Below are 22,097 nucleotides of genomic sequence, written 5' to 3'. Positions count from 1 at the left end.
CCAAACATTCAGCTGGTAAGAGTTTGGAGGACTGGAGTTGATTCATCACCCCCTCTTGTTCTCGTTCTTCTTCCTGGATCTCCAACACCTTCATCTTGCTCCTGGTCTACTCCTTTGGAATTTCGATTGTGATGAACCTTACCTCTTCTACCTCTTGTTCTTCCTTCTATTCATCAGCAAGGTATGTCTTGAAGCGTTAACCGTTTACGATCCACATGGCATCTTTTCCTCATTTTAATCAAACGACTCCGGAATTGTAAACTTCTTCAATATCATAGGGGCCTGATTTTTGGTACTTCAGGAGTAGACATAGTTGCAACACAAGTAAAAACACACAACAAGATATGTTTTTGGTGTTTTAGAATTTCTTTCTCACGCAAAGAAAAAGGCAAATAGAAACCAGGCAAGAAAACAAAAACAAGCAAAAGATAAACGGTTTGTGTGTAGGTACCTGATTTTTTAGATACAAACTCCTCGAGAACGGCGCCAGGAATTCTTCTGCTACTCCCGTAGGAGTTGTAGAAAGGTGTTGTAGCACAACAGCAGAAAGTATTTCCTTTGTTTAAGATTCAAGGTTTATCGAACCAGTAGGATTTGACAAGCTAACAATGTTAACATCACAACACACAAACAAATAAAAATATCTTGCATCCAACTTGGCAAGGGGTTGACGGGCCCTTTTCTTGCTAGCTACTCCCTCCGTCCAGAAATACTTGTCATCAAAATGGATAAAAGGGGATGTATCTAGACGTATTTTAGTTCTAGATACGTCTCTTTTTATCCATTTTGATGACAAGTATTTTCGGACAGAGGGAGTACAAGACTAAAAGCAAATAGATAGCAGTATAGGTAAAACAACAAAAAAGGTAAAGGAAAGTAAAAGGACAATTTTTGTAGAAGTTTTGTATTTAATGAGAGTAGACTTGGGGGCCATAGGTGCACCAGTGGCATCTCCATCGAAAGCAAGTAGTGGCATGGTAGACAAATTACTGTTGGACAATTGACATAAAAGTAGCAGTTTGTAACTATGATTATTCATGGCATAATCTCACATAGGCATTACGTCCATGATAAGTAGACCGTTAAACTTACTCATGTCTATTACTATTACTCCACCCCAAGACAGCTATCCAGCATGCATCTTAAAGTATTAAGCTATCCATGGTGTCGCCAATGGTAGACACCGGAAGAAACTTATTCATTCCCTACAACAGGAGGACGACATGATTGAAGGGCATGAGAAACTTAAGTCTTATATCACTAGTTATTATAAAAATCTATTCGGGACTCCTCAGGAAGGTAACTTCTCGATGGATGAGTCTCGAACAGATGACATCCCCCAGGTTTCGGATGCGGAAAATAGCCTTCTAACAGCTCCATTTTCTGAGGAGGAAGTTAGAAAGGCAGTTTTCCTAATGGAGCATAACAAAGCACCGGGTCCAGATGGTTTTCCCGCTGAGTTCTACCAAAACTTTTGGGGGGTTATCAAACATGATCTCCTACTCATGATCTCCTACTCTTGTTTGGATGCCTTCATGCTGGTCAACTAGAGTTGTTTCGCTTAAACTTCAGTGAAAATATTTTAATACCTAAGGTTAATGAGGCTGAAAGGATACAACAATGTCGTCCAATATGCCTCCTTAATGTTAGCTTTAAAATCTTCACTAAGGTAGCAACTATTAGGCTAAATTCGGTTGCTGAACATGTGGTTCGTCCTTCTCAAACTGCTTTTATGCAAGGTAGGAACATCCTAGATGGGGTTGTTGTCCTTCACGAAACAGTTCATGAATTGCATCGAAAAAAACTGAATGGGGTGGTTCTCAAAATTGACTTTGAAAAGGCTTATGACAAAGCCAAGTGGTCTTTTCTTCAATAGACTCTCAGAATGAAAGGATTTTCTGCAGAGTGGCGTGCAATGATACATAGTTTTGTGGCTGGAGGTAGTGTTGCCATTAAAGTCAATGATGTCGTTGGCAACTATTTCCAACCGAAGAAAGGATTGCAACAAGGTGACTCAATATCGCCCATGCTACTCAATATAGTGGCGGATATGTTAGCGGTCATGATTGAGCGTGCCAAGGTTGATGGCCAAATTGATGGGGTGTTGAATCATCTAGTGGATGGTGGTCTCTCTATCCTTCAATATGCCGATGATACGATTCTCTTTATGGATCATGACCTCGAGAAAGCAAGAAATCTGAAATTAATTTTATCAGCATTCGAGCAACTCTCAGGGCTTAAGATAAATTTCCATAAAAGTGAATTGTTTTGTTTTGGCGAGGCTCAAGACGAGGCCCATCTGTATGCCGACCTGTTCGGATGCGGGCTGAGCCAGTTTCCGATCACTTTTTGGGGTATACCGATACATTATCGGAGACTCACAAATGTTGAATGGAAACACGTCGAGGAGAGACTACAAAAATGGCTTAGCAGTTGGAAAGGTAAACTGCTATCTCTGGGTGGGAGGTTGGTCCTCATAAATTCAGTACTAAGTAACATGGTACTGTATATGATTTCCTTCTTCCAATTGCCAAAAGGAGTTTTACATAGATTGGATTATTTCCGATCAAGATTCTTTTGGCAAGGAGATAGCGAGAGAAAGAAATATCGGCTGGCTAAATGGAGTGTGGTTTGTTGTCCCAAGGACCAAGGCAGGTTGGGAATTCATGACCTTGAGGTTAAGAATAGGGCCCTCCTTGGCAAATGGTTATTTAAGTTGTTGACCGAAGATGGTGTATGGAAAACCCTCCTTAGGAGAAAATATGTGGGTTCAAAGGCGATATCCCGGGTATACTGGAAGCCTGGGGACTCTCATTTTTGGGCGAGATTAATGGAAACGAAGAAATATTTCTTCCGCTATGGGTCCTTCTCAATTAAGAATGGCTCGGAAATTAGATTCTGAGAGGATAAGTGGTTAGGTAATGCTACTCTCCGGGAACAATATCCAACTCTATACAATATTGTATGTCACAAGGGTGATACTATTGCCAAGGTTTTGGAATCATTTCCGCCCAATGTGATGTTCAGAAGGGATTTAATTGGACCTAGACTCCAATCATGGAACATACTACTTCAACGATTAACCACGGTACAGTTGTCACAGGGGGTCCGATTTATTTCGTTGGAACCTACATGGGAATGGGCAATTCTCAGTGGAGTCTATGTATAGAGCTTTGATCCAGTCTGACGTGCCAGTTGATAATCATAAGAAGATCTGGAAGATGAAGATACCTCTTAAGAATAAAATCTTTGCATGGTATCTTCGTCGCGGAGTCATTCTTACTAAAGATAACCTTATTAAGAGAAATTGGCATGGAAGTACGCAACGTGTATTTTTTTCGCATGATGAGACAATAAAACATTTGTTCTTCCAATGTAAATTGGCTCGTTCTATATGGTCAGTCATCCAAATAGCTTCTGGCTTGTACCCTCCTTGTAGTGTTGCTAATATATTTGGCAACTGGTTACATGGGATTGATCACAGGTTCAGATTCTACTTAGGGTGGGAGCGCTTGCCGTGATTTGGTCGCTTTGGCGATGTAGAAATGATAAGATTTTTAACGATAAAAGTACTTCGCTTATGCAGGTTATCTATAGATGTACTGGGACGCTTCGTTTATGGTCCTCTCTACAATGAGTGGAGAATCGAGACCTGTTTATGGAGGTGTGTACACGATTGGAGGCTACGGCGAGGGATACTTTTACCGAACATGGGTGGCGGCATGATCTTAGGATTGGGCCACCAACGGTTTAGGCGCTATACAAATATACCTTTTTCTTTGTATTTCACCTTCCTATTTTATTTTCGCTTGTCGTGAGGACTTTGTTGGCTGTGTGCATCTTAGTTATACAGAGTCAGGGTGTAATACTTAAACCTTTTAAGTAATAAAGCGCCCCTTTTCGGGGAAAAAGTAACAGAGTATCACAATAAGCAAAAGATGACATAACATAGACAGAAAGAAGTCTAGCAATAAGATTAAACCCCGTTATTTTATCCTTAGTGCCAACAATACAATATGTGTCTTCGTCCATAGTGTCACTGGATTTAAGCACCGCAAGATTGAGCCCACTACTATGCAGCAATCCTTATGATGGACTACTGTCGGATTTCGGGTTCCGGCAGACCCTTGACGTTCGAACACTGGGGTGCACGCGGAGATCACACCCCCAGCCTACTCATGTCTCACCGCCTCGCTAGGATCTAAACTACATGAAGAACAACACGAAGGACACGAGATTTATACTGGTTCAGGCCACCATTGTGGTGTAATTCCCTACTCCAGTGTGTGGTGTGTGGATTGCCTCTGGGGCTGATGATGAACAGTACACAGGAAGAATAGCCCCTCGAGGGTCTGTTCCTATGGTGGTGTTGCCCAAGGTTCTTCTCTCTGGTTGGTCTCCAGATCAGATGCCGATGCCCTACCCTGGGGGTGGCTAGTCCTATTTATAGGCGGAGGCCCTGGGCCTCTTCCCAAATATTGAGCGGGAAGGGCGCCAACAATTGGCCATTTTGAAGGGGAACATCTAGTCACTAGTAGAAAACAGGGCTTTCGTCCAGGCCTGTTTAGCCCATTAGTCCCGGTTCAATCCAGAACCGGGACTAATGTGAGCATTTATCCCGGTTCGTGCGGCTAAGGCATTAGTCCCGGTTCACCTGTGCCCTTTAGTCCCGGTTTGTGCCTCAAACCGGGACTAAAGGGTGCGATGCCCATTAGTCCCGGTTCATGCCTCAAACCGGGACTAAAGAGTAGACCTTTAGTCCCGGTTTGAGGCACGAACCGGGACTAATGGGGTTGAGACCTTTAGTCCCGGTTCGTGCCACGAACCGGTACTAAAGGTCCCATTTTCAAACTCTACCCCCCCCCCCCCCCCCGTGGATCGCCTTTTCAATTTAAAAAAAAATAAAAGAAAACGATGGAAATATCAAAAAAATAAAAGAAAATAAGTTTCCCATGTGATATGTGGTCTAGTTGTTGGGGAAATTTGCAAATGTGAATTTCGACTTTATTTGCAAAATCTCTCTGGAATTTGTAAATATGGGCATAACTTTTGCATACTAACTCGGATGAAAAAGTTTTTTATATGAAAAATCATCTACTCGAAAAGTTACATCCAAATTTAACGGGGGGAACCCCGTTAAACATTTTCAAAATCCTCAAAAACCTAACAGAAAAAAGTTACGGGGCTTTTAATATTTAGAGTGGAAAAAATTGGAAAAATGACAAACTATGGTCAAACCATGGTCAAACCATGGTCAAACTAATTATTCTAGAATATTAGTGTTAATAACTAATTTGTTCAGTTATTTTCAATTTTGGTCAAATCTGGTCAAACTGTAGTCAAACTGTGGTCAAACTATGGTCAAACCCTGGTCAAACTAATTATTCAAAATAACTATTGTTTTCTAAATAATTATTGTTTTTGAAAAAATAGTTTGAAACTCAAACAGTGAAATGTGTCAATTCATGCTCAAGCAAAATTCCTGAGGGTTAATAGGATTAACATCTTACTATTGTCAGGAAAACAACAAGTGCAGACTTGGAAACGAGGGAGAATAGAACCCGGAAGTTAAGCGTGCTCAGGCTGGGTGAGTGGGAGGATGGGTGACCGTTCGGGAAGTTAGGTGATTTGGAATGATGAGGGTGATTAGAGAAGAGGATAAATTGAGCAGTGATGAGGGGTGCTGATTAGAGATTCACCAATGAGGGGTTAAAATAATTCAGAAATTTGAAAATAAAAAATTTCAAAAAAAATTTCAAAAAAAAATCATAAAATTTCCATTAGTCCCGGTTGGTGTTACAAACTGGGACTAAAGGTGGATTGTTAAAGGCTCCACGTGGCCGCGGCCTTTAGTCCCGGTTCTGGATTGAACCGGGACTAAAGGGGGGAGGCATTAGTACCGACCCTTTAGTCCCGGTTCACCAACCGGGACTAAAGGCCCTTACCAACCGGGACAATAGGCCCTTTTTCTAGTAGTGAGTACACTTATCCTGACTAAAGTTGGTCCTCGCCTGCCAAAGACCCTGACGATGACACTGGCTTGGGCTCCACGATGACCTCCGTTCTTCCGTCCCGCTGGTCTTGGTCTTGTTGCATCGAAATGGTTGCCTTTGCTTGATACCCTTGCCTACGCTTGCCCCCTTTGCACCAAAGGGGAAACAAGGACTCTGCGCAGGCCGGCGCCCGCCTGGCGCCCGCCTGGCCTTGGTCGTCATGGCTTGCGTCATGGGCACCTCGTGAGGTACCCCACCTTGATCTCTCCGCCTCCTCGTGAGCCAGCCTGACGAGGCCGTGCCTAAGGAAGCCTCCTGTCGTCCTTCCCCACGAGTCTTGGCCCCTCGCGAGGGTCTTGAGCATGTGTTGATGAAGATGGGCCGTACTGGGCCACTCCTTGAGCCACGCCACAGGCCACAGGCAGGCAAGTCTGGGTACCCCCGTTCCCAGAATGCCGACAGTAGCCCCCAGGCCCAAGGCGCGCTTGGACTTGGCTTAGCAGAGAAGCAAAGAGGCAAGTGCGAAGCGCCACGGGCCCCAATAGCCTGCGGCCTTGGGCGCCGCGTGGCGATTGATTGGACATGGGCGTCCCTGTTCCCCCACACCTCCTTATTTTGCGCCCAGCTAGGCGGACCTGTGGGTGTACACAATCTCCCCTCTTCTCGCCGCTTGCGCACCTCCTGCTCTTCCTTCTCTCGAGCTCCAGCCTCCGCCTCCAATCCAATCTCGAATCCTCCCCCTTCCCGTCGCCATGGCTCCGACGAAGAAGGGGAAAGTGCAAAAGTTGGTGCCTTCATCCGGCCCATCGCCGTCGATGGCTCCCGCTGTTGATAAGTCGATCATACTCAAGCTGGAAGGCTTGGACAAGGTCAGTTCCGCCATTGCCACCATCTTCAACGAGTGTGGGAGGACGACGGTCTGGCCCGCATCTCACTTCTCCATTGATAGGATAGCCACCGAGATTCAGTACTTCGCTGACGCCCTGTGGGCGGGATTGGTTCCCCCCTTTTCCGATTTCTTCAATGTCGTTCTTTCCCACTACCAGATCCACATGATGCATTTGGGTCCCGAATCCATTGCTCTTCTTACTATTTTCACTTTTGTTTGCAAGGCGATGATGGGAATCCCTCCTTCAATTGCTTTGCTGCGCCATTTCTTCTCTTTGCGCCTCAGTGACCCCTCCCAAAGCTCGGGGTGTGTGAGCTTCTTTGCCGCGCCAGAAACAGAGGCCTCGAGAATTGACTTCAGACTCCCTCCTCCCGCGACTGGGTTCCGAGAGCGGTGGTTGTACGTGGATGTCGGAGTACTCAGCCCCCTGCTCTCGGAGCCCACCTTGCCTGCCATCCCCAATTCGGGTTGGGGCCAGGAGACGCTCACCAGCCCCCGGCTCATCTTCGTCTGGCGTCGCTTCGCGTACTTGAGGGCGCTCGGTGTGACGGCGTCCAAGGTGGTGAAGGAGTTCCTCCTGCGCCTCATTGCCCCTCTCCAGCGCCATTCCCGCCGGATGTGGTCTTTCTGGGGGGCGTGAAGGCCGCATGAGGCTCCAAGAGGAAGATCTGACGCCTGAAGTGCTGAGGAAGGTTCTCATGATCCTAACTGGCGACCCTTCTCCTGGCAGCATTCGGCATGGTGGCGCCTTGCTGTACCTCTGCTCGAGCAGGGGTGACTTCGTGAAGCAGATGCCCAGCTTCAACGAATGGGGGCTGCGCCCCGCAGGCCTCAGGGGGCCTCGCGAGAACCCAGTCGTGGCGGTCGCCCTTTCGGTTGCCCACGACGGTCCCTCCTCGAGTGGTGGAGCTGGGAGGCAGGGGCCGCCGGGGGCTGAGGCGGCCGCTATTGGGACGATGACGCCAAGCAGGGCTCCTGAGGCGGTAGCTCCTGAGGTCCATCCTGCGGCAATAGAGGGGGCTGAGCCGCAGCCCGCAGTCCCAGTGGCAGAGGCCTCTGATGCCCCAGCCACCCTCCATGGTGCGGCGTCTGGCAGCAAGCGCCAAGGCGATGCCCCCGACGTTGACCTCATCGGCGCTTCTTCCTCGTCGCAGGCTGACCCTTGCGCCGAGCTCCTGGGCCGCTTCCGAGTGGACTTCGAGGGCCTCCGAAAGAGGAGGGAGGCCTTGGGTGATGATTACCCTTGCCGCCTATTGAAGCGCAGGAAGTACTTCGCCACCGATAAGTAAGCCTTTCCCTTTCTCTGTCCCTTACTTTCCTGCTGCTTCAACTGATTATCGCCCCTGCAGGGCCCTTCCTGTCGAGTTCGCGGAGATGGTTGAGGAGACATCCCTCCAGGCCCCGCCCTCTCCATCTTCCCCAAGCGCCCCGGGCTCCAGCACTGCCCTTGTGGTGAGGCCGGTCGGATAGGCAGGCCATCCTGTGGTGCGTCCCGATTCTGCGCACCCCGCGACCATCCTCCGCGAGCCCTCCTGGGGCATAGCCAGCCTGCCCTAGGCTCTTCGACTGGTTGTGGACGGCGTCGGGCTGGGGTCGACCCTGCGGTCTTCCTTGGAGGGCGAACTGGTCCCGGGCCAGGCTTCTGGTGAGGTGCGTCCGGTCATCGTGAGAGCGCCAGCCCCCAGCCCCCTGCCCGGAGGGGGCGTGCTGGTCCGTGGCCCTCCCCGCACGCCCGAGGCGGAAGGCGATGCGGAATACATGCTCGAGCGTGCTTGGGAGCGCCGCACCCTCCGTCAAAGGTTCCTCCGGAGGGCGGCGGACGCGGTGAGCCAGCTTGGTGTAGAGCTCGCTGACGAGGACACACGTCTTGAGGCCGAGGGCCTGCGCCTAGCTGAGGAGAGGCGCAAGCTGAAGGTGGCCGTTGCCCTTGCGCGCCACCAGCGTGACCTCGACAATGAGAAGGCCGAGGTGTCGCTGGCAGCTTCTCGGGAGGCCTGCTTCCGGGCCGTCTTGGAGGCTCAGGAGGCTGACCGTCGGCGCAAGGTCGCAGAAGAGCGGGCGTGGGAGCTCCGGGCCTGGAGTAGCTCCCTGGAGGAGCAGGTGGAGTTGCATGAGGCGGCCCTTGCGTCGATGAAGGGGGCTTCGGCTGACCGGGCGGAGCTCCAGAGACGCGAGGAGGCACTGGCGATGGAGGCCACCGAACGCACCCTGGACCTCGAGCGGTTGGAGACAAGGGAGCGCATGGTGATGCGGGCGTAGGATGATGTTGCTGAGAGGGAAGCCCGAGCCGCAGAAGAGGTTGATCGCCGGGTGGCGGCGGCCCGCTTGAACCTTGAGCGCGAGTTCGAGGAGAGGCTGGAGTTGATCAAGGTTGAAGCAGAAGGGAGGACCGCCGCCCTGAAGGCCAAGCTACATGAAGTGACGCGGCGCGGGGACGCTGCCCGAGCCGCTCTTGGCGCGACACAGGCGGAACTGGCTTCCTCCCGCGCCGAGGTGCTTCTTCTCCACCAAAGGGTGGACGTGGCCGAGGCCGTTGCGCGGCGGAACGAGGATGAGATATGCCAGCGGTAGACCTTGGAGCACGTGCATAGACCCATGCTCCGTGAGCTCCGGGAAAGAGCCAACACGGCCTTGGGTATCATCTGCGAGGCAGCCGTTGGGGAACCTCGTGTGGTCAACTATGCTGGTAACCTTCAGTTCTTCACCGACGTGGTGACGCAGTTGGAGGCTCGGGCGGGCAGAGCTGACAGGTTGGTGGAGGAGAGGATTCGTGCCCTAAAGGGGCGTGCTTTTTCTCGCGTCTTCAGTCATCTCCAGAACATGGATCACCATTCGACTTTGACGCCGCCATCGCACTAGTACCCCTGGCGATCCGGGACGATCTGGCGCGTTGGGTGGAAGACAACGTGGACGCCCTTGTCAGGGCTTTCACCTCTGATGATGACGGCGTGGTCATGGCCGTTGATGAGGGCGGAGTGGTGAACGGCCCAGGTGCTGTCGGCGGCGGCGCGGAAGGTGATGGCGAGGCCAGTGATGCCAGTGGCGACTCCGGAGGTGTCCCTGAGGATGCATTGGGGGATTTATCCGATTGACCGCGTGCTGTTCCTGCTTTTATCCTGCGCAGATAGAGTTCGGGCTTGGCCCAGAGGATTGTAAGAGCATTTTGGGAGGGGGAGCCCCTCATGTAAAAAAACTTGCAGTTAGCGTATTTGTAGACATGATATCACCCGCGTGCCTGCGCCAGTCGACCGGTCTCGTGGCGAGTCGACTGGCCTGTTACCTTTGACCCGTACGGGCCCCTAGCCTTTGGGGGGCCGTGGTGTCATGAATGTCTCCTGAACGAGCCTGTTCAACCTGCAAGGAGAACCTCCTGAGAGGGCACGGCGACGGCAGCCTGGGCTGCGCGCATGCTGGGCCTAACCCGGCTCGCGAGGGGCTCACGAGGGGAGGCAGTTGAGGCCGGATGGACGCAAAGCGGTGACCAGAATGCGAGAGATTGTTCGAACGAGACTAAACACCCCTTCCCCGAACACACGCAAGTCTCAAGCTCAAATCCAACTTAAATCCGAACAGGGAAAAGCAACAACCAAGGGGAAAAGCAAGGAAAGCAGAAAAAGCCGCGTCTGGCACCTAGTCTAGTCTTCGACGTCTTCTCACCAGCGCGGAGCTAAGTGCTGCCACTGGGCGTGGGCAGGAGCCCCCGAGGCCCGAGGGCGGCTCTCCGGAGACTCCGGGGCATGTACAGCCCCACTCATTATTACGTGAGAGTGTCACGGGGCGGCGAGCTTCACAGGCACTGGGCCTTCTTCACATGTACCGGCCTTGCTTCATATCGCCAGACGAGGGCCCCGCCTTGCGCCACACTCTAGTGCCATCGACGACGGCCGGAGACCGAGGACGCCGCCAATGGGGTAGAGCGATCGCCAGTGGTTCCCCCGATGACCACGGGTCCTCTGCCGGGGGTAGGCCCGGAGGCACCTCCCCGGCAGAGGGCCTACCTCCTGAGGACGCCTTGCTTCGAATGCCGCGGTGGTGATGCCGGATCCCAGCCCCTCTCCTGCAGCCCCCGGCGCCCTCCTTCTGAGGGGTAGGAAACTGCTGGATTGGGGTAGCCATCCGCCGCGATGACCTGTACCTCCTGCGACCCACGGTTAGCGTATGCTTGCTCCTGAGGAATTAGCGGTACCCGATAATCGCTGCCTCCAGCGCGGTCGACGGGGCTTTCCCGGGGCTCCTGAAAGAGCTCAGCTTCGGGTGTCTCTTCCCCCCAGCTTGGGCCGAGGAACAAGCTGTGATCTTCCTCCTGTGCGTGCCCTTGGTCCATCATGTGGGGCACGTACTCCTCCGGGGCCGCCACCCCGAACGCTTCGATGTAGTGCCCCGTGTGCCACGCAGCCCTGCTTGAGGCGCCCACCTGGGGGTGGTGGCGCGATGGCCCGCTGGGACCATGGGCGGTGGCGAGTCCTCCTTCGCTGGCCGGGGGCGGAGGCAGCACCATTGGTGACCAGGCGCTGACGGCCAGGGTGGTGTTGGAGTGGCCCTGGAACCCGCTCGGGGCTGTGCGGGCACGCGTGGGGCCTCCGTGCGATCCGCCTTGGGCCTGAGGGGGCAGCTGGGTGCAGAAGGGGTGAGCCCCCAAGGGCGGAGCCCAGAAGCTCCGCCACTTGCTCTAGTAGCACGTCGCGGCCGCCCTCTTGCAGCCTGCATTGCAGCAGCTCTCGCGCTACTGTGAGCGCAGCCCTTGAGTTCGCCTGCTCTCGCCGCGAGTACGGCGCCGCGGCCGCGGCGTGGCTCGAGGCCCTGGCTACCGACCGCACCTACCGCGGCGTGAGAGCTGGTGTCGCTTGACCGCGTCGCCCGCGGCCCGCAGCGCTCTGCGAACCGCGGGCTTCCTGGGGCGCAGGGTTGAGGTCGCCCTGGGCAGGCGGCTCTGAGCAGGTGGGCCATGCCGCCCAGGGATCGGGGTTGCCCGTTTGGTCGCCATACATGTTGATGATGGTGCGACGGGCGGCGAAACACGAGGCGACGGAAGGCGGATTCCGGTGCACCCCTACCTGGTGCGCCAAATGTCGGATTTCGGGTTTCGACAGACCCTTGAGGTTCGAACACTGGGGTGCACGCGGAGATCACACCCCCAACCTACTCATGTCTCACCGCCTCGCTAGGATCTAAACTACACGAAGAACAACACGAAGGACACGAGATTTATACTGGTTCAGGCCACCATTATGGTGTAATACCCTACTCCAATGTGTGGTGTGTGGATTGCCTCTGGGGCTGATGATGAACAGTACAAAGGAAGAACAGCCCCTCGAGGGTCTGTTCCTATGGTGGTGTTGCCCAAGGTTCTTCTCTCTGGTTGGTCTCTAGATCAGATGTCGATGCCCTACCCTGGGGGTGGCTAGTCCTATTTATAGGCGGAGGCCCTAGGCCTCTTCCCAAATATTGAGCGGGAAGGGCGCCAACAATTGGCCATTTCGAAGGGGAACATCTAGTACACTTATCCTGACTAAAGTTGGTCATCGCCTGCCAAAGACCCTGACGATGACGCTGGCTTGGGCTCCACGATGACCTCCGTTCTTCCGTCCCGCTGGTCTTGGTCTTGTTGCACCGAAATGGTTGCCTTTGCTTGATACCCTTGCCTGCGCTTGCCCCCTTTGCACCAAAGGGGAAACAAGGACTCTGCGCAGGCCGGCGCCCGCCTGGCGCCCGCCTGGCCTTGGTCGGCATGGCTTGCGTCATGGGCACCTCGTGAGGTACCCCGGCTTGATCTCTCCGCCTTCTCGCGAGCCAGACTGACGAGGCCGTGCCTGAGGAAGCCTCCTGTCGTCCTTCCCCGCGAGGCTTGGCCCCTCGCGAGGGTCTTGAGCATGTGTTGATGAAGATGGGTCGTACTGGGCCACTCCTTGAGCCACGCCGCAGGCCGCAGGGAGGCAAGTCTGGGTACCCCCGTTCCCAGAACGCCGACAACTACCAATCTATCTTGGCCAGAGAAGACAGATAGATCGGAAAGCATACATAGATATTTAATTATGCAACAAAAAACTTCAAGAGATTCAATATAAATCAATGAACAATCTGATTATAAATCTATAATTCATCGGGTCCCAACAATCACACCACAAGAATTACATCGGAATGATCTCAGAAGAGGACATGATATTGAAGATCCGAGAGAGAGAGAGAGAGAGAGAGAGAGAGATCTAGCTACTACTATGGACCCATAGGTCCTGAAGGAACTACTCACACACCATCATGGAGTTAGCAAGGTTGATAGATGAAGATGGCCACCCCAATGGTTTTCCTCTACGGCAGAACTCCAGAACAAGCCTCCATATGGGATCGCTTCGGAACAGAGGCTTGCATCGGTAATAAAATTGTTTCGGGTCCCGCTTCGAGGGTTTGGAATTTATGTGAATTTGTAGGTCAGGAATTGGATCAAATGGAGGCTCACGGGGTCCACAAGCCTGGGTGGTGCGGCCACCCCCGGTCGCGCCACCTGCCCTTGTGTTGCCCTCGAGCATCCCCTCGACGACTCCTGAAGCTTCATGTGTTTCTTTTGGTCTAGAAAAAATTGTCATTGTGTTTGGACCTCCGTAGGTATTGATTTTCTGTAAAACCAAAAAACAATCAGAAAACATAAACTGACACTCACACTAAATTAATATGTTAGTCCAGAATAATAATATAAAATAATGTAGAATGATAAGAAAAGTATGTGGCAATAATAATATAATAGCATGAACAATAAAAAATATAGATACATTAGAGACGTATCACACACGGGCCGAGAGGGCCGCCACGTCGTGTCCCGGTCTTCGCATCTGTTCAATATCGGAGCGACGTGACTGGATGGGGCGGATATATACCGCAATCAAATAGGTTGCCCGTTCATCCTCCTGCCGTCATTAAACAGGCACACCGGCCGAGAACCCACTCCGACGTCCGCAATGACACCATGCTGCTTGGTCTGGCCGATATATGCACGGAGGAGGAGGTCCATGAAATTAGAAGATACATCTTTGCAGAGGTGATCTGTGCAAAATAATGCCTACATGGCGGTGGTCAAATCATCATGCTAGCCGGTCAACACAGGTCAGAGGTCCATAGGACCTCCAATGAACCATTTACAAAAATTTAAGACTGTGATATGCATATCCTAAAGATTTGAAACTCACTTGACATTTTTGTAAAATAATTAGGACCGCGCATGCATTTTACTCTCATTTGTTCCGGGTCCTCTTTGGAAGATGTAATGACTGGTTTGTAATTTCTTTCTTTTTGGGTCCTTCGAGACCCTTGCCCGTTAAGAAAAACGTGTTCGGAGTGATCCGTCCTCGTGGGCGAAACCCAGATCCCACAGATCCGGGCGGCCATGGGGGACGGCCGCCGCCGCCGCCGCCGCCGCAAGAATTCCCGGCGGGTACCCGCGCGGGAGGGAGATATTGACGACGTTCCGGGCGAGCTTCTCGAGGTGGTGTTCCTGCGCCTCTCCTCGCCTGCCCACCTCATCCGTGCCGCGTGCACCTGCAGGCGATGGCGCAACGTAATCGCGGGCGACGGCGGCGGCTTCCTCCGCCGGTTCGGCTCTCTCCACGGCGCGTCGGCCGACCACGTTGTCGGCCACTACCGCGTCAACGAGCGCCACGGCCACCCGCGTCCGCCTGGCCTTAACCCCGTATTCGTCCCGTCCTCCTCCTCTTCCTCGCCGTGGGCGGACGCCGTCGCCGCTCGGAACCTCGCACTCGACTTCCTCCCGCGGGGCGAGTTTGGCGATTGCGGCTGGGAGCTCGCCGACATCCGGGGCGGCCTTCTGCTCCTCTTCCACTCGGAGCTGGCGCCAGGCCTCCTCATCTGCGATCCCCTGAGGCGATGCTACAGGGAAATCCCTCGCTCGGCGTGGTTCCACGGCTGCCACATGCTGGGCGCTTTCCTCCTCGACGGCGAGGACAAGGACGCGGCCGCGGGCATCAGCATGTCAAACTTCAGGGTGACGTGCGCGCTCTTTCGCTTTGGGGACCGCAACGCCAGGGCCTGCGCCTTCTCGTCTGCCGCCGGCGGCTGGACCTCCGGGGCCGCACGTAGCAGCACATCAGTCTGCCGCGACAGGGAGTTGGCCCCCATCTATTTCGCAGGAAGCAGCAAGGGGAAGAGGTTCGCCTCTTGGACGGTCGGAGACAACGTTGTTCTTGCTCTGGACAAGGACACCGCCGAGCTCTTATCTGGTGTGGTGCCGGACGACGCACAGTACGCCGTGCTCCGGGACAAGCAGCACGCCGCGGAGTACGCGTACCAGCTGCCATGGCCACCCACGATCGAAGCTTGCGTAACCTAGCTGCATTGGTGGGCTGTGGATAGGCCATGGCGTCGTCCCAGGTTCTCAATTCCTCAATTTGCCGTTTATCGTGATGATCCTAGAGGACCATGTGTGTCTGTATATAGGCATCAAGTGGCAAACAATTTCAGATGTTTACAAGTTCAGTTCGTTGGATTGTTTCTTGTTGCTGTTTTGAGCATTTATCTGTTCTAAAGATTACTTTCATAAACTTCAAACTGTTTGTATCTGTTTTGAACATTAATCCGGTCTTCAGTTTACTTTCATGAAAGTGAAATTGCTTGTTTTGGAGAAGCTTAGTTTGACTATGAAGCATATACTTGCGCTGAGGTGGGTTTATGGATGAAGTTTTGTGTAGGAGAGAATAGAAAACAATTGTATGATCTCTCTCTGTTGAAATTCCTAAGGCACCTTGAACAAAATATGTTTATTTTAGAGAAAGGCTACTGCACAAGATGTCAAAAACCATCTCATACGTAATTGGCCGTCTGTGTGCCAGCCTATATATATAGGCAGGGTGTCCTAGGGTTATAGATGGTCGTAGAATGTATGCTTGCTAAGCAAAATTGGATTTGGAAAATGTAGAAATGAAGATGGTTTGCGCTAAATATGGATATTAGATAAATACCGCAGGAAACAAACGACAGCTAATGTTAAAGTTAGGCCTGATCCATCACATTTTATGCATATAGCATTTTAAAAGCTACAGGTTTAACTTACAAGTGTTGTAGGAAGAAGATTGAAAAATGCCAAAGGACCAATTCTTGGAAGGTTTTTTTTTTTTGAAGAATATTCTCGGAAGGTTTGTTGGTCGTGTTTGTAGAAACTTTCATGGTCTTTATAACGACCTGACTCTCAGTAGTGACATTTAGGTTTTAACAGTTTTCGATGTAGGTTTAGGGCAGAGCATTAGATTTGGGCGAACAGTTTGTGATGAAAGTGATGATATGTGGCAGCAGCTCCAGTCTCCACTCTCTGTATAGCGAGGTCACGTGGCCACAGCCCAGAGGAGAATGGTAAATGTCTCTTTTTTAACATGCAAAGGCGCCTATGGCGCCAATCCATTCATTCATACTGCAAACAGTTTACATTGAGAAATACAATTCCCTGTAATTGTATGCCTAAACACAACAGTTTTAAAGGGCAACTGTCCTCAAGATGATCTGCATTACTACAAGAGAAATGAACTTGCTGATCTGTTATGTGGGTGAGTGCTAGCTGGGCTAAATCATGTGCCTCCATGTTATGAAGTCTTGAGATGTGAAAAAACTGAACTGAAGATGCATTTGTTACTGCACAAAATTCTGCAAGTAAGCCTCTAGCCTCCCAATGTCCTGGATCTGTTCTAGGCGATCTTGCAGCAGCTGCTTTCGCTAGCGATAAATTGTCTGTGAGGAAGATCGCATCTTTTATTTGCAACCTGGCAAGAATGTTGGTTGCAATTACTAGAGCTTGTGCTTCTGCTTGTATGGCTGATTCTGCATGATTTCCTATAGCATAGATTTGGACCTTCAGTCTTCTGCTTCCTTGATGTATGTGCATATAAACTCCCAGTCCAGCTCTTGTGTTGCTGGCATGTTGAACCTGATTCTTCCATGCCGCATCTGTGAAATCCTATTTGTTTTTTTTAGCTTTAATAAATCTACTATTGTCCCTTGTGCATATATACCTGCTATTTGCAATTCCTGGTTCTCCTTCTTCTGTGATTGCTCCTATACCCCCATTTCCTGGTATATGCAATTAGCTATGGTCTGAGCTGCATAAAAAATTTGTAGAGGAGAGCTCTCTTTTCTTTGAAACAATTTGTCGTTCCTTTCCACATACACCACATGAAGGTAAATATATTGCTCAAAGTGGCATGTGGATGAGTTGAGTTAAGAATGCCTAAAATATTTGTCATCAAAATGAATAAAAGGAGATGTATCTAGACCTTTTTTAGTTCTAGATACATCCCGTTTTATCCATTTTGATGACAAGTATTTTCGAACGGAGGAAGTACTTGTTATTGAATTGTTATCCCATACAAGATCTTCTATTCTAATGTACCAGGGATGGACAAACCAGGCAGCCTTAGCAAATGGGCAAAGAAAAAGAATGTGCTTTTCATCTTCTTCCACTCCACACCTGGAGCAAAATTTACTTATTTGGGCTGTGTATTTACCTGCTCTTATACTTGTTGGAAGGGCTTTTCTGATAAGTCTCCATGCAAATGTTTGTATCCTTGGAGCTATATCTTTTGTTTTCCAAATTTGTTTCAATAGCTCTCTTCAGTTGGCTGTAATGATTGTGGGTTGTGGTTCTCCTTCTTCCTGCAAAACCTGCAAACAGAGCTTGTATGCACTTTTAGTTGTAAATTTCCCTGAAGGGTGAGCTTCCAACAAAGAAGATCTTTCCCACCATCCTGAATTATTGGAACTTGTTTGATGATAGTAGATGTATCCGGATGAAAGAGACTATCAATGAGATTATTGTTCCATTTTTTCTGATTTGGGAGCAAAAGATCTTCAACAAGAGCTGGATATTCATATTCTCTAGGCTGGTTTATCAGATGGTCATAGATTGTATCCCAAGTATTATACTAAGGATTGCTCCAAAGAGAAATGTTTCCTTTTGTGAGTTGATAGAAGGAGTTTCTAATTAGCATGGGTCTAACTTTCAGAATTCCAGTCCAGAAAGCAGACTTGGGAACATTATGGTTGGCCTTCCAGAAGGATGTATCAGAGGATTTTCGAAAGATTGTTATTTGGATCTTCAGCTATCCTCTAAGCTGCTGAAAGAATCAAACCTTTATTAGTGGCTTGCACATTTCGGATCCCAAGACCTCCTTCATTCTTTGGGGAACATGCATCTTTCCAAGCTCACAGACAGAGAGATTTAGAATTGCATTCCTCTCTCACCCCTGTCCACCAAAAGTTTCTAATGATTGAAGTGAGTTTGGATAAGAACTTCTTGGGGAAAAGAATATTAGACATGTACTCCCTCCGTAAACTAATATAAGAGCATTTAGATTACTACTTTAGTGATCTAAACGCTCTTATATTTGTTTACAGAGGGAGTATTAAACAGGAATTGAAGCAAAGACGGGTATTATGAGGGTGAGTCTGGTTGCATGAGAGAGCTTCTTGGCTTTGTAACCAGGTAGCTTAACTTTGAATTTGTCAATGACAAAATTATAGGTTGTAGGTTTGTCTTTGGCTTGGAGAATAAGGGGATGTCCCAAGTGGATAGTGTTGTTATCTATATCTAGAACTAGGAAGATACTTTTGATGGCTTGTTTAATGTTGCTATCCACACCTTTACTAAAGATAATACCAGATTTATACCAATATGGAATTTGACATGACTTGTTGCAAAATACTTGAATGAGTTGACTGATGGTCGTTGCCTCTTGAGTAGTAGCTTGCCCACAAACTAAGAGATCATCTGCAAACATGAGTGAGTGGATAGGAGGGCAATTTGGACCAAGAGAAATTCATGTGAGAGCTCATGTATGGCAAGTACAAAAAGGTATGGGGAAGGAGGACAACCTTGCCTAATGCCTTTGCTATTCCTGAATTTTGCATATGATTGGCCATTAATGATAATAGTGAAGGAGGCCGTAGAGATACATGCATAGATCAAATTAATGAAATGGCTATGCAACCCTTTTCGAGCTAGAGACAAATAATAAAATTCCATTCTAAACAATCAAAAGCCTTTGCAAGATCAATTTTAATCATGAAGGAAGGAGAATTCCATGTGGGTAGTTTCTTGAGCTATAATAATGTTATTGCTGATCCTTCTCCCTTGAATGAAAGCTTGTTGTGAAGGATGAATGTAATCATGGAGATGTGGTTTAAGCCTCTATGCTAAAGATTTTGCAATTATTTTATAAACAACATTACAGAAGCTAATGGGTCTAAAATCAGCAGGAGTAATGCAAGCTAATTTCTTCGGAATGAGAGCTATGTTAGTGTCATTGACATGATTTGGCATGATAGCAGTTTCACAGAACTTTCTGCTAAGAAAAAGGCCACATTTAACCCATCTGGTCCTGGAGAAGCCTCTTCATTTCCCTAAGAATCTGCCAAAGTTCCTGCTTATCTGGAATACTATTTGTATAATCGTGCTGATTTGTATTTATATGGGTGCTTACATGCGACATGCCTTGATTAATTGTATTAGAAGCAAAAAATCTATTTGAAATACTGAACAAAAGTATGAGCACTATTTTCAGGTTTAAATGAGTTATATTGCTATTATCTTTGATGGAAACAATTTGGTTCTTCCTTCTTCTTTTGAGTACATCCTGATGAAAATAAGAAATATTCATGTCCCATTTTGTTGCCCAATGCTTTTTCGCCCTTTGACTATAATATTCAGTGAGTTTGGTCATGTTCTCTTCATACCTATTTATTAAATAGGCCTCCAACTTGTGGTCATGTTCCTGTATTGGCTTCATCTGAACATTTTTTATTTGTTCCTCAAGGTAGTTGAGCTCCTGATTGATTGGCCTTTTCTTTTTGCACCATCTTTTGAGAGAACCTACAAGATGATTAGTTCTAGCATAGAAAGGTTTATTAGCTGTACTAATCCAAATAGCCTTTGCATACGAGTCAAAGTCCTTTTCCATAAGCCACCAATTTTCAAATTTAAAGCTTTGCAAAGGTTTCAAAACTGGCCATCAGTAGAGATAAGGATACGAGCATGATCACTTAAGGTACGTAATAGGCAGATTATAGACATTTGTATTCAGATAGATAGCACACCACTCAGTGTTAACCAAACATCTATCAAGCCTTTCATAAGTAGGATTTGTGGAAAAATGTTTATTCGTCTAGGTGTAAGAAGGACCACTATATCCAAGATCTATCAAACCACAAGACTTGACTAGATTTCGAAAAGCATACATTTGAGTAGTATTAACAAAGGTAGTAGTTTTGTCCATATCATACAAGATGTCATTCATGTCTCCCATACAAACTACCGGTTTGCTAGCATTATCATACACAAAAGATGAAATAAGCTTCCAGATCTGATTTGTGTGGCGATGGTAAGGATCCCCATATATACAAACTAGAGCAAACTCCTCCTTACTAGCTATGCCAAGAACAGTAGCTAGGATAACATGGGAGTTAGAAATATGTACATTAACTTGCAATCATCACTCCACATCAGCCAGAGTCCCCCGGATCATCTCTTGGAAGGAACTACAACACTATTAGCCATGTCAAAGCGAGTATTCAAATCACTGGGCTTTATTTTACAGGTTTTGATTTCGGAAACAAAAGTTACCTTGGCTTTTGTGGCGTGGATCAGTCTTGCCAGGTAACACATCTTTTCACTGTCGAGCCCCAGGCCCATGCCTCGGCAGTTCCAGGCTATCATCTTCATGGCGCCCGTGGCGCCTTAAGGGCTGGCGCCATTGCCCCATCAACATGCATCTCATCTTCACAATTGGTTTCAAGAAGATCGAGTGCGTCACCACTAGAATTGTTGTTGTCCTGATTTTGGCTTTTAGTTTGGGTTGCCATTCCGGCACCACCGTAACTAGAATCAATAACCAGACCGACCCCCCATTTTTTTCTGAATAGATATAGTGTTTCCTAAGACCATCTCCAGCCGCGCCCCCAGGACGGCCTCCCCCGGCGATTTATTTGCGCCGACGCCGAAAAAAGGCCCAGTCGCGCCCCCAGGACGCCGAATTTCGCCGACTCGGCCCGTTTTTGCGCCCTGCGCTCGCAGGCCGAACCCGGCGCACTGGGGGGCGCTCGGGGGCTCCGACGCAAGGGAAAAGTGTTTCTGGGGCCACATTGACAGGCGAAAAGTCAATCCACCCGCCCAGATTCGCCCTCCTGCCCCCCGCGCTCGGCCGCCACCCTGCGCCACCCCTGCCGATCCCGGCACCGACCACCGTCCGCCGCAGCTAGGTAGACCGTCTCTAGCCGGGAAAAAGAAGGACCATCGCCGAGGCAGCCTCTTCGCAGCCACCCCGGTACCTTTTTCGGCGCTCTGGCCGCGCAGGGCCTATACGCCGGGGGGCCTGCGCCCACCACACCCACAAGGTGTTCGGTGAATTGTCCGGCCCAGCAATGGACTCCGAAGATAAGGAGGCGCTTGCGGCGTTGCTGGATGAGGAAGCCGAAGTCGATGTCCAGGAGCAGGAGCATCTCATGGTGCTCGCCGCCCTCGTCGGCCTGCTCGCGAGAAGTGAGAAGCCGCGGCGAGGCGGCTCGGCGCTTGGGCGGGTGAAAGCAAAGAACCGGCATCATCTGGAAGGCTACTGCATGCTCTACTCGGACTAGTTTGCCGACGCTCCATTGCACGGTGACAAAACCTTTCGTCACCATTATCGGAGGAACCGAAAGCTTTTCTTCCTGATTGTGAATTCCATTTGGGAGTTCGACAGCTACTTCAAGTGCAAGAAGGATTGCACCGGCACACTTGGATTCACCTCGATCCAGAAGTGCACGACAGTTATGAGGATGCTTGCATACGGAGCTCCCGGTGATTCACTCGACGAGTATGGGCGCATGGCCGAGTCCACCACCATTGAGTGTTCCTACAAGTTCTGCAGGGCAGTGGTGGTAGTGTTTGGACCGCAGTACTTGCGAACAGCCAATGCGGAAGACACTGCTCGGATACTAGCACCAAATGAAGCAAGAGGATTTCCTGGGATGCTTGGAAGCATCGACTGCATGCATTGAAAATGGAAGAACTGTCCATTTGCTTGGCAGGGGTTGTACAAAGGCGCCAAAGGCGGTTGCAATGTGTTGCTTGAAGCAGTGGACACACAGGACCTCTGGATTTGGCACTCTTTCTTTGGGATGCCAGGAACTCACAATGACATCAACGTCCTGCGGTGCTCCCCAGTCTTTGCCAAGCTTGTTGAAGGTCATTC

At 49.8% G+C, this 22,097-nt stretch overlaps 1 protein-coding gene across 1 annotated transcript; it reads left to right on the top strand.

Annotated features, from left to right (window-relative positions):
• Positions 1-14,186: 14,186 nt before the first annotated feature.
• On the top strand, positions 14,187-17,623 carry LOC123112905 (uncharacterized). The gene has a single exon (XM_044534004.1). It carries the CDS (start codon positions 14,258-14,260, stop codon positions 15,215-15,217), a length of 960 nt encoding a protein of 319 aa, XP_044389939.1. The 5' UTR covers positions 14,187-14,257; the 3' UTR covers positions 15,218-17,623.
• The last annotated feature ends 4,474 nt before the right edge of the window (positions 17,624-22,097 follow it).

This window comes from Triticum aestivum, chromosome 5B (genome assembly GCF_018294505.1).
Source record: "Triticum aestivum cultivar Chinese Spring chromosome 5B, IWGSC CS RefSeq v2.1, whole genome shotgun sequence".
NCBI lineage: Eukaryota > Viridiplantae > Streptophyta > Magnoliopsida > Poales > Poaceae > Triticum > Triticum aestivum.
The sequence above is the reverse complement of the archived record's forward strand: the minus strand, read 5'-3'. Positions and strand labels throughout refer to the sequence as shown.

What these genes read in the sequence shown, in the direction of transcription:
- LOC123112905 (XM_044534004.1), top strand. Translation starts at nt 14,258, where the DNA reads ATGGGGGACGGCCGCCGCCGCCGCCGCCGCCGCAAGAATTCCCGGCGG.